This window comes from Ambystoma mexicanum, chromosome 6p (assembly GCF_040938575.1).
Source record: "Ambystoma mexicanum isolate Mex_15411 chromosome 6p, UKY_AmexF1_1, whole genome shotgun sequence".
Lineage (NCBI taxonomy): Eukaryota > Metazoa > Chordata > Amphibia > Caudata > Ambystomatidae > Ambystoma > Ambystoma mexicanum.
In genome coordinates this window covers 1439369802-1439382653 of record NC_090935.1, presented here as the reverse complement: position 1 = coordinate 1439382653, position 12852 = coordinate 1439369802, and the positions used below count along the sequence as shown (strand labels likewise).

Below are 12852 nucleotides of genomic sequence, written 5' to 3'. Positions count from 1 at the left end.
ATTGATGAGGTTGCATTATAGCGGTGCGAAGTGATTTTGCTGCCGCTTTTGAGGTCTGCAGCTTCTCCAAGATCTCGTCCACCTTGCTGCCAAACCACCTCAAGCCATCAAAGGGCATATTAAGTAATCTAGATTGCACATCAGGTGCAAAGGCAGATTTCCTTAGCCATGCAAACCTGCGTAGGCCTGTGATAGATGCCATGGACCTGCTTACACTATCTGCAGTGTCCAGTCCTGACTGAAGGCATTCCTCCATAGCCTCTTTAGCATCTTTTACTATAGCCAGGAAACCATCCCGTTCCTCACCTTCCGGGATGCGTTCAGCCGCTGATGTCATGCAGTCCCACAGGGTATATGTAAATCTTGCTAAAGTGCAAGTGACAGTCAATTTAAGGGCCATGCTGCCCGAGGAAAAACCTTTCCAGGCCCAAGCATCAACTTTTGTTTCATCCCTGTCTGGTGGTATTGATGGGTAAGCTGATTGCCTAGTGGAGGTTGCAGCTTGAACCACTAGATTTTCAGGGGAGGGATGTTTACATAAATATTCTGCATCTGATAAAGATGGTCTGTATTTTGGTACAAATTTCTCGTTCACTGCTGAAATAGAATCTGGAGTATTCCAATTTACCATCACCCTCTTTTGAAGTGCTTTATGGAATGGAAGAACATGATCTTTTAGAGGACCTTTACTCAGGATATCCGTCATGTCATCCTGGTTGAAATCTGGGGAAGCTGCCTTCCAATTCATAAAATCAATTACCCTTCCCATAAGATTCCTATAACTAGGATCAGCATGATCTGTAGGGTCTAGTCTTTCAAAATCCACTTCAGGTGAAGTGTCTAGGCCACCGGCATTTTGGAGACAGTCATAAAGATCGATTATTTTGGAATTTGGGTCCACTAGCTCTTCAGGGACCTCTCTGGCTCAAAACCTAACTCCAGCTGAAGTGACATCCTCTTCAGAGGAGTGTTCTTCAAAAATGGATGACATGGATCTGAAAAATTCCTGTCTGGGTTGACGATGGACACATTTCAGGTAAAGACGGTGGTATCGACTTAGGCATGGGTAATGGCGCCGACTTGGGTATCGGAATTAATGAATGCCTCGATAAATGCGTCGATAAGGAAGACGCTGGCCTCGACGTTTGAGGGCGGCTTCGATACGGGCGAAGAAGGCTTCGAAACAGTCGAAGGCGTCGATGCCATGGTTGTCGACTGTGTCAAGGCGAGTTTCGACTTTGACGCCGATGTCAATTAGGCTACCACCGATTTATGCACCAGAGGTGTTGACTTAGTACGAGGCATCGGGGAACTTTCCCTTGAAGACACTCTCGACTCTTTCGACTCTCGCGTGTTTAGATCTTGATTTCCCTCTGTCACTTTTAGAGTGGGTAGAGGCATGATCACCACGCTGCAACTTCGAGGGGCTCTGGGCCACTTTCTCGAATATTTCAAGCATCGAAGCCCTGAAGGCCTCGCATTTTTCTGGGGAATCGTGCTTGGATGGATAAGTTACTCTCCTCTCAGAGGAGGACGAGGAGAAAGAAGACCTGTGACGTTGCTTTTTCGAGTTCTTAGTCGAAGGCGAGGAGGATTTCCTCGAGTGACTCCTTGATCTCGACCTCCTTGACTCATGTCGAGATTTTCGACTAGATTCATCCGAATCTTTTTGTCTTTTAGAAGACTTGTAAGTTTCCTCCCCCAACGCCAGCTTACCTCTACGTTCCCCAAGAGCCTTATTGGACATGGCCTGGCAGGAACTGCACTCGTCAACCCGATGGTCTGGGTTGAGGCACCAGAGGCAATTCCGATGGGGGTCGGTTATTGACATTTTCCTACCACACTTCTGACATTTTTTTTTTTTAACCCTGTCTTGGGTGTGGTGGGAGTAGATGACAAGGACATCGTCGAGAAAAAATCTGATGTGCCATCCGTAACACGAAGCAGTTGCGTCAGAAAAAGGAACTGAGGTAACGGGCGCTGCTCAAGCCTTTTTTACAGCGGATGGCATCGTCGCTGGCCCTCGAGGGACTACGACTCTGCAGCCTCAAACACAGCGCCCTCTGGTGAACATTTTTTTCTGAAACAGCAGAGCTGGTATACAAATTATCATAAGATGAGGAATACATGGGAGGACACAATCCATTCGAACATAAAGGTCTCTTTTGCCACGCGGTATGCTCCCAACCAGGGTCAGAGGTGATTTGTGCAAAGGTCACTGGAAAAAATAAGGGGGAAAGGCACAAGGCCACCTCATTTTAGGCAGGGATTTCAACGTATGGATGGACACTACACTTAACAGGCTGGTGGGGAAACGTACCGCAAATTTGCAGGTCAGGGAGAACCTGAGCTGTGTAGCCCTAGCGCTTTATGGCACGAGGGACAGTTGGAGAGACACGCACCCACAGGAAAAGGGCTTTACTTTCTACTCTACCCCACATGCTACTCTCATGAGGATTGAATATCTTTATGTGTCAAAAGACCTGACCTATGGGAGGTTATGGGGGACTCACATTCACCCGATCTCATGGTTGGACCTTGACATGGTTTCATTAGATATAAACTGGGACGGTCTATACCCCCACAGCTCGAAATGGCGATGCAACAACACACTATGGAAAGATCCAATCTTTAAAGAGGAGGAGGAGAAAGACTAAACAATTCTTTGACACCAATGACACAGGTGAGGTGAAAAGGACGATAGTATGGGACACGGCCAGGCCAATTGGAGAGGTATACTTATTAGAGAGGGAGCCTGCAAAGAAAGAGAACGCACACTAATAGAGAGGCTGAGGGGAAAATAATAGTTGCTGCAGAGACACGTGCCCAATCCTCCCCTAAGGACAGAAAAGAGTGCCTCTTAGAGGCTAGAGGCCTAAGAGACGAACTAAAGTTGCTCGATGAGATTCGGATTGTCCAGAACCTACAGTTCCTCAAGCAGAAATATTTTGATGGGGGGGATAAGGCTGACGCCCTCCTAGCGGCACGATTGCGCAGACAGCGAGCCGAGAGATGGACGACTCAGGTAGAAGGGGTGGATGGTACAAACACAAGCACTCCAGAAGGAATTAGGGAGGCTTTTGCCTCATTCTATGAAACTTTATATAGCAGTGAAAATACAGCACCCACTGGGGCCATTGATCAATACCTAACAGAAACACACCTCCCTTCTCTGTCCAGGGCAGAAGCTACGGCCCTCAAAGCCCCGATCACAGGGGACGAAATAAAAGCAGCTATTAGCCGTCTTAAACTGGGGAAAGCACTGGGCAATGACGGTTTCACCCCGGGGTTTTATATAACATTTTCAGCAACTTTAACCCCATTCCTAACAGTACTCTTTAACATCCTGGAGACTGGAGGCGCACACGATCCCTTCGCCCATGCCCTTCTCACAGTGATACCCAAGGAAGGCAGAGACCCCAAATGCTGTGGGTCTTACCGACTAATATCACTCCTGACCAGCGACACAAAAATATACGCTAGGGTCCTAGCGGCCCGGCTTGAGTGCCACCTGCCTAAATTGGTTCACCCTGATCAAGTTGTGTTTGTAATGGGACGCTAGGGAGCTGACACCATGAGGAAGACACTCCACCTAATAAATTAAGCCCAAGGGTTGAAAGAGGATCCCATCCTTCTCTCCATAGAAGCCGAGAAGGCATTCAACAGGGTGGCATGGGATTTCCTGGATGCAGTGCTTCTGAAAATAGGACTAGGGCCAAAAATCTTGCGGGGTATTAGAGCAATTTACTCCTCCCCAAAAACCTCTGTAATAGTCAATGGGGGCCAGTCTAGAAGGTTTAACTTCAGTATAGGGACCACACAGGGATGCCCCTGCCCACATTACTATTTGCGCTATCACTGGAAAGACTTGCACAAAGACTAAGACTCGACCAGCGGATGGAGGGACTTAGTCGGGGACAAAACATATAAACTAGGGCTATACGCAGACGATATACTGCTCCATGTAATAAACCCACTGACCTCTATCCCGGCTACAATCGAAGTGATAGAGACATATGGTCGACTAGCGGGGCTCAAGATAAACACTGGAAAGTCAATCCTCTTCCCCATAGACAAAAGCAGAGATACAGACACTACACGATTCGATCCGCTTGGTATGAAGGTCAATCACCATGCATTACGATATTTAGGGATCAATGTGACCAGAGATCTCACAGGGTTATATGAGGCCAATTCCCCCCCCCCCCACCCCACCTAAAGGTAGGCATAGAGAAAGACCTTGAACGGTGGAACCGGCTAACGATTTCTGGATGGGGCGACTTAACACCATCAAAATGGTAGTACTGCCCAAAATCCTGTATCTCTTCCAAATGCTCCCCATACAGATAAATGACGACTATTTCAGAAACACCAAATCCTCTTTGACACGCTTCCTATGGCAAGGTAAAAACCCAGGTTCACAGACATGCTTCTCCGTCTACACAAAGACCAGGGAGGAGTGGGGCTACCGGACATATACTCCTACTACAGAGCTGCGCAATTGCAGGTCCTGATCCCACATCTCAGACTAGGGAAAGACTTACAATGGGTGGGTCTTGATAACTTCCACCTCTGCCCTGCGACAGTGGGCGAATGGTTGTGGGTCCCCCAGATCAAAGCTACTCAACAGAATAAGAGATCACCCCATACTAGGAACACTATGGAATATATGGTGGCAGGGTAAGGGCATGAGGGTGTCGCAACTTGGCCCTCACCACTGGGCCACCTGTGGGTACCGGGAATCCGGGACTCCACCCCGGACCCCGCGAGATACCAAGCTTGGTACGAAGCCGGGCTAGAGAGGGCAGGTCAGTTATGCAAAGCAGGCTCCTTCCTAACCATACAGGAACTTGAGGAAGCCTTGGGGCTTGGACCACTCCCAATATTTCTATTCCTTCAGCTAAAGGGGGTCATGTCTAGAGAAATATGGACAAACTGCAAAGAGAGCTTACGCCCTTTGAGAAAATATTGGACACTGGCACCTGCAGTAAGGGGTTAATAGGCACACTCTATAGAGCGCTAATAGAAACAGAGCGATCTCCATCTGATAAACTAAGGGAGAAATCGGAGGGAGACCTGGTGAAAGAAGTACCTCCGAACACTTGGCTCTACACATGTAGAAGAACTTCCCAAACATTGATTTATGCTCAGTATAAACTTCATGGCATAAAACTCTTACAGAGATGGCAGTATGACCCGATTAGGTTGGCCAGAATGTACCAAGGAGCAAGTCCCCTTTGTTGGCATAATTGTGGGATAAAAGCAGACTACTGGCATATGTGGTGGGGATATACGGCTGTGCAATCATGTTGGGATGAGGTCCTCAGTTTGATCAAAGAACTAGATGGGGTGATGAGGGAAAAAGCACCAATCCTAATACTGTTTGGCTTAGTTGAGTAGGATGATGAACTTACTAAATTGCCAAAGATGGCACATGGTTTGCTCCTTGCCGCCAGGGCAAGTCTCACCAGGTTTTGGAAAAGGGCACTTCTCCTGAAGAAAGCTGTGTAAACATAGCACAAAACTTATACCGTATGGACTGCCTAACCGCAGCCATCCACGAAGACCAAGGCTCCACTGAAACAGAATGGGCTAACTTTTGTGCACGTTATGAACCGTGAGACATCACATGTAATAGCAATTGACTAAAACGCAATATTTATGAACTGGGGTAGTCCACCCATGCAGACGTATATGCTGAAAAAGAAGCGTTTCTTATGAATATGCTAAAGATCCCTTGTGTAATGTTAACAAAATGATATCAAATGTCTAGTTCGAAGTGAAATGTGACAGGGGATTGAGGTAGGTGGGAGGGATAAAGTTATGAGTAGACATATGCATGTGAAACCGGGCTGGCTATTTTTCTGACATCCTACTGTAAGCGCAGATGACAAATCGTTGGATATTTATGTTGTATGTGATTTTGAAAAAAACACACAAAAAACCCCAAACATAATGTGTCAGTAACTATTATGCTTGATGGGAAAAGCAACATTGCATGAACCTCATGTTAGATTTGCTGCACACTACACACACCACACACCAACACACACACACACTTTTACCCCACCCCCGAACCTCCCCACATAAGTAGATCCTGATGGTTGGATGATGTACTCAGAAGTCACTTTTAGCTCCTGCTTATTGTTTTATTTAAATCCCAGCTTTACATTTCTGCCACATACATTGTCCACAGGCAATCTGCATGACTGTGGGAAATATCCCCTGCATTTCAAAGACTAGCGTTGAAGATAAATTCTGCTCGGGTAATGTTAGGTTACGGTGGTCGCATAACCATTTTATTGCTGATCTTTGGATGTCCAATCATGGCCTACGGGCATGTCTAATAAGCACCAGGAAAAGCATTCCAAACCATGGGAATGGAGAACTGTACCTGTGAAATCAGATTGAGATCCAGGAATACCTTTGAAATCTGTTTTGAACTCAGGTGGAGGAGTACCTGTATAATCTGATTTGAACTCTGGTGGAGGAGTACCTGTGTAATCTGATTTGAATCCTGGTGGAGGCGAACCGGTGAAACTAGATCCGTAGCTTGGTGGAGGTGAACCAGTGAAATCCGGTGAAAATCCGGGTGGCGGTGGGCCCTGGAAACTCTGGCCATGTCCATTCTGATACCCAGTGCCATCTGCAAAAGGCTGTTGCTGCCCACCGCTAAGGAATATCTTGTATATGACAAAAGCAACGGCTAGAAATAGTACTATCACTATTGCTCCCCCAGCATCAGAAGACATAGGTGAATTCTTGTAACTTGGGAATCCAGAGCCAAAGCTGCTGCCTCCACCACCATAGCTATGCTTGCTTTTCCTCAGGCCCTCCTCAGTCAGATCCAATGTGTACTCCAAGCCACATGATCCCCGCAACACAAATGGGTCATTTGGATAGTCAAAGCCTTCACAGCTCACTTCAAGTTTTCCAAAACGATATGAATTGTCCATGTCTGCTTTGCATTCCCACTGAAAACAAAAGAGACAGAAATAGTAAAATGAATGTTATTTTCTCAAATAGATACTGCATCATATACAAACAAGTACACAACTCAGTTGAGTTTAAAGAACTAAAAGATACCTTAAACATGTGTTATTCACATGACTAATTCGAGCATCGGACGTGATCCAAAAGGGACTCAAGACTAATGTTCAAGAGACGGGCACAATACGAGGCTGTCTCAATCTGGAATGTTAAGTCTCAGAACCCTTTGCAACAAATATCAGCTTTTCCAAACTTTCACAGAAACTGTGAGGGTGCATATGTGAAATCCAAAACGGATGTTCACTCTTGTCTCCCTCCAATTTGCTTCATTTACTCCATGGAGTCAGAGAGAGAAGTCAAATGAAAACAACAAGTTGTCTCATTCTTGGCCGCAATGAAGCATTGACATTTTTTGGGGGAAAATAGTAATTTATTGAGGCTTTTACAAATAAGGTGAGTGGTTACTTCCACCAGTCACGTTGGGAAATGAAACAAAAAAAGAGATATGGTTATTGGTCTCCCAAACAATGAAACATGTGCATAGGCAGTTTCTCGGTTCCTTCCGATATTCAAACTTCGAACCTGGCGGAGTAAATTCTTACAATCGTAATGAACATTCTAAACCTACTTTGCGCTTTCTACCCTCACCATTCGCCGTCACAACCCCCTTCTCCTCTCCCCCTGCTAATAATCGACTGAGGGAGAACAAAAGGTTTCAGCACATGGTAGTTGCTCAATTATTTGGCTTGCTGCTTTTGGCGCTGCAGCAATCGGGGCGGCCGGTCACGTTTGTGCGGGAAACGGCTATCTCTTGTGCAGCATTGTACATTAACAGTTGGGGCATTAGGGTGCTAGCTTGTTTCTTTCCCAAAACTCTAGAAAAGGGAACCATGTAGCGTGTACGTGCGAGCGCGATTCTAACAGTGTTGCTGTAAGACTTTCCATGTCTTATCTCCTTTGCGCAGCCATTCCTTTTTTGTTGGTAGCAAACTTCCCTTCCACTGTATCAGACATACCTGAGCCGCTAGAAGTAGGTTTCCGGGCATATGTGTTAACCCTGTGTATTGATCATCCGTAAGCTCAATCACGAACACTAAGAGTGGGGTGATTGGTCTCTCAATACCCTCTATGCCATAGATCCAGTGCAAGATTCCCTTCCAGAAACTTTGGACTTTGGGGCAGTCCCACCACTGGTGCCAATAGTTGCTAACCACTGAGCAGTCTCGCCAACAGTATGGGCTTATCCCCGGGTACATTTTCGCTAGTCTCTGGGGAGGTGAGGTGCCACTGCATGAGTAATCTGCTGTTGTGCATTTTATATTGGACCGAAACTTGTGGAGCTCCAGACTGCCCTGTAGACTGCGGCCCATCCCTCTAGGTTGCTGTCCCATACCAGGTCTTTCTCCCACCGGGACAGTTTGTGTGTGGTGTTGGTAGATATCCCCTCTCCAATAAAGCATTGTAGAGTTTCGCTATTAATACCCTAGAACCTTGGTGGGTGTTCAGCACGCTCCCAAATGGAGATAGTTGTCGCTGGGGCTATTTGTTCCACCGTGGATCAGTCAGTGCACTTTTCAGCTGTAGATATAGCAATGGCTGGATCTGCTGACCCTGTTGAGCACTCTCAAGCTCCTACTTGGTAAAAAAAAAATAAAAAAAAAATAGAAAAAGTCTTTCCACAGCTGCCCCACCCTGGCCAATCCCTGCTTGTATTGTGGTTGAAAACTGATAGGGTCAACTATGAGATCCCTAAGCAGGGGGGGGGGCGCCCAGATGCAGCTTAGGGTTGATGGCCATGTGGTGACACCACTCATTTCTGATTTATTTTCCCAGAGAGACCATAAAACTGCCAGGATTGGGTTTTCACGTACGCTTCTTGGTAAAAGCCTTTGGGGAACCCATAACCATTCTCCCAGAGTAACTGGTGCGAGATATCCATTTTCTAAGTGTACCCATTGCTTTTCCCCCTGATTCTCTCAAGTGGTCTAGCAACACATGAATTTGTGCTGCTCTGTAATATTCATAGATGTCAGGGAATGACATGCCCGTTTTGCCCCTTCGAAGGATAATTGTTTTGCAGGTAAAGCATGGCCTTTTCCCCTCCCACAGAAAGGCCAAGAGAGCGTTTCACATCAGCGTGGTATGTATTTGGAAGCGCCGGTGGGAGTAATTGAAAAAGGAAGAGAAGCTACGGGAGAACATTCATTTTAATAGTTTTAAACCTACCCGCCCAGGAAAGTTTCAGCTTTATTCATTTTTGGATGTCTTTCTTAATTGGCGTCCAAAGTGGGGCAAAATTGGCCTGGTACAGATCTCCTAACTGCCTAATGAGGGTCACTCCCAAATATTGGATGTTTTTGGGCTTTTGCATCAAGCCCCAGCATCTTAGAAGGTCTTCTGAGAAAGATCCACCACTCTAACGGCAGGATATCCATCTTGCTTAGGTTGATAAGAAAACCTGAGTGGGTCCTGTATTTGGCCATTGCAGTAAGGAGAGCTGGATGGACCGGGTTGGGCGAGTCAGATATACTAAGACATAGTCTGCGAACAGTGCCAGCTTGTAATCCTTCCCAAATTTAATAATTCCAGTAATGGCAGCGTTTTCTAGAATGTTTTGGGCCAGTGGTTCCATTACCAGTGCAAAAATTAAAACGTGATAAGGGGCAGCCTTGCCACGTCCATCGACTCAGGGCAAAGAGGAGGGGGATGCCATGCCATTAACCGCTACTTTTGCTTTCGTGTTGAGATATAGCGCCTGAGCGCATCTGATCCAGCGTGCTCCCAGGTTAGCTTTCCGCAACATTGTTAACATGAACAGCCACTCCTCCCTGTCAAAAGCTTTCTCAGCGTCCACCAAGAGTAGGGTGGAGTCTGTAATTAGAGCCAGAGTTTTGCGGATGTTGTCGGATACCTGTACCCCTTTCACATAGCCCACCTGGTCGCTATGTATGAGCCCTGGTAGAACCCCACTTAATATATTAGCAAGGACGCTGGCGTAGATTTTTGCATCAACGTTTAAAAGGAAGATTGGCCTGTAGGACCCACACTCAAGTTAATCCCTCACTTCCTTGGGGAGAATGATAATGTGGGCCTCTTTAAAAGATTCTGGGGCCTGACTCGTCTCCATGATGATGTTAAAGAGACGAGTCAGGAAGGGTGCTGTGGCCCCGCTATAGGTTTTGTAAAATGCTGGGGTAAAGCCGTCTTTGCCTGGCTCTCATCGTGCCTTTAATGTAGATATTGCGGCTCCAATTCTATTGGGGCGCACAGTTGGTACATATCTGGGCTTTGCAAAGTTTTAAGTGTAGTTTTTTCTGATGGGTGGATTTGCTGTCCGATGCGTACAGTTGTTCATAAAACTGGGCGAATCGCGCCATGGTTTCAGAAGGTTTATTCAGCGTCTTACCCCTTAGGTCTCCGATTTTGTGCACTGCTCTTTCGGCTCTCTGCCCTCTCAATCTAGCTGCTAGTAATTTGTGAGCTTTTCTCTCACTTTTCTTAAAACTTTTGCTTAAGATACCTAAGCTGTTTCAATACTTTCCCACTTCATCATTCTTTAAGCTCTTGCCTGAGCTCCCTTATATCTACCAGTGCACCTGTTAGATTCCCTATCTCGTTTGACAGGATCGCCTCCATGTCTTATTTCTTTATGAAGGGATGTCTCTCGCAACAGTCTAGTCCTCTTTACAAAGGTTCCCTGAGTTATCAGTATTCTCTTACTGTGGCCTTCGCTGATTAGCATACTGTGTTTCGGGGGGTATTACACCTGTGTCATTTTGTTAAAAAAAATAATAATTAAGACGTGGAGTGACTCCCTGAAGACCTGGTCTTTGTATAGTGTGTCGTTGCAGATCCATCTTCTGTCGGTTGCAGTACCCGGGCCTAGATTTAGTTATATGGTACTCATGTCGTGGTCGGACCAACCCACTACTTAGATGGTTGCTTTCGCAATGTTATGCTCCTGTGCCACCTCCCCAAAAAATATAGTCTATGCGGGTGAATGTATGATGTGGGGGAGAAAAAAGTGTATGCCCTGGTTTGTGGATGACAGGTTCTCCACATGTCAATCAGGAAGTGCTCTTGTAAAAGGGGTTGGCTCCCTCCCTGTATGAGACCCAGTAAAGAGTGGTATCCATCACCATATGGAAGTCCCCACCACAAATCAGTGCCCCAGTTTTACAGTTATCTGGGAAGACAAAAAGCTCTTTACTGAATGAAATTTGTTGGCTATTGGGTGCGTAGGCAGTGTATAATACAACTGCTCTTGTACAAATGACCCCATTGATCACCAGGTACCACCCGTCCAAGTTTGTGTAATCTGTAACGAATGTTCTCTCCAATTATTCCCCCCCCCCCTCACAAGTGCAGGAATGGTTAGATTCCGTGCGCACTTTAATTTCCATGTGCAGAACTGAATAACAAGGCAAGCCACTATGTGAGCATGCGTAATCCTTTGGAAGGGTATTTCCCCTTCGCAACCACTGCAATTCCTTACAAATCGGTGTAAAAGGTGCATCTTACAACAATTTCTTCAAACATATAGGCTAAAAAATATTTTATATGCGATTAGAAGGAGAGCTCATAAACCAATTCATGACCAAGATATGCCATAGTACCTACCAAAAGTACTTCAGTGCAGAGAAACAAATGTTTATGCAACAAAAGAACAAGTTACTTTCTTACCTGGTAACGTTCCTTCGATGGGATGTTCCGACGACGTATTCCACATCTATGACAGGTAATCACCACAGCTGTGCTGCTTCGGAAAATTTTCGGCGTCTGCGTCGATGACGTCGATACGCTCACCGGATGTTATAAGTAGGACGCACGACGCCCGTAGCCCCAGTTGTAGTTTTTTCCCCCAGAACGTGTGGCACCAATCTTCTACCAGTATGACCACAGAAAGCCTTGCGGAAACTCAAGCTGCAATCGCATACGAAATTCTGTAGCGGGGCAGGCTGGGAGGGTACGATGTGGAATACGTCGTCGGAAAATCCCATCGAAAGAACGTTACCAGGTAAGAAAGTAACTTGTTCTTCGAAGGGATTGGTTCCTCCGACGTATTCCACATCTATGACAGACTCCCAAAGCAGTACCAACGTATGGAGGTGGGAAAAGAATTTAGAACGCCCAATTAAATTGCAGAATAAAGGACCGCCTTGCCAAAGGGCACATCTTGCTCATGGATAGAATACAGGGAATAGTGTTTTACAAAAGTATGGACAGAGGCCCCATGTGTCTGCTTCACAAATGTTACGAATGGGAACACCCCTCTGAAGAGCAGTAGAGGCAGACACACCCCTAGTAGAATGGGCCCGTAAGCCTACCGTAGGGTCCTTACCCGCCAAGCGGTAACATTCAGAAATTGTCAAGATAATCCATCTAGACAAAGTCTGCTTAGTAACAGCTTGTCCCAAACGCCTTCCAGCGTATCCTATAAAGAGATGATCGTCCACTCTGACCCGGGACATGCGAGAGATGCAGAAACTTAAAGTTTTCCTAGGATCCAACCTATGGAGCCTCTCCTCTTCCTTAACAGGATGCGGAGGAGGATAGAACGCCGGAAGAATGACCTTCTGGCTTAAATGAAATTCCGACACAACTTTTGGAAGAAAAGAAGGACGAACCCCAAGGACAACCCTGTCCTTATGGAACACCGTAAAGGGTGGCTTAACGGAAAGTGCCTGCAACTCACTCACTCTGCGAGCGGAAGTGACCGCAACTAAAAATACAGTTTTCAAAGTCAACAGGCTCAAAGGACAAGAATGCAAAGGCTCAAACGGAGCTCCCATTAGGAATATTAGAACTAGGTTCAAATACCAACTGGGTACCTGGAAAGGCGACGGTGGGAACCCATTAGTG

General features: G+C 46.2%; 1 protein-coding gene across 3 annotated transcripts in view; it reads right to left on the bottom strand.

Annotated features, from left to right (window-relative positions):
- Positions 1–12852, bottom strand: part of SARAF (store-operated calcium entry associated regulatory factor) — a 258605-nt gene that overhangs the window by 100499 nt on the left and 145254 nt on the right. The window contains exon 3 of one of the 3 annotated variants that reach the window (XM_069626165.1): positions 6395–6974. In XM_069626165.1, the coding sequence (XP_069482266.1) occupies positions 6395–6974 (580 nt within the window). The remainder of the gene's footprint in view (positions 1–6394; positions 6975–12852) is intronic. The other 2 variants (XM_069626166.1, XM_069626167.1) reach the window with 2 other exon arrangements.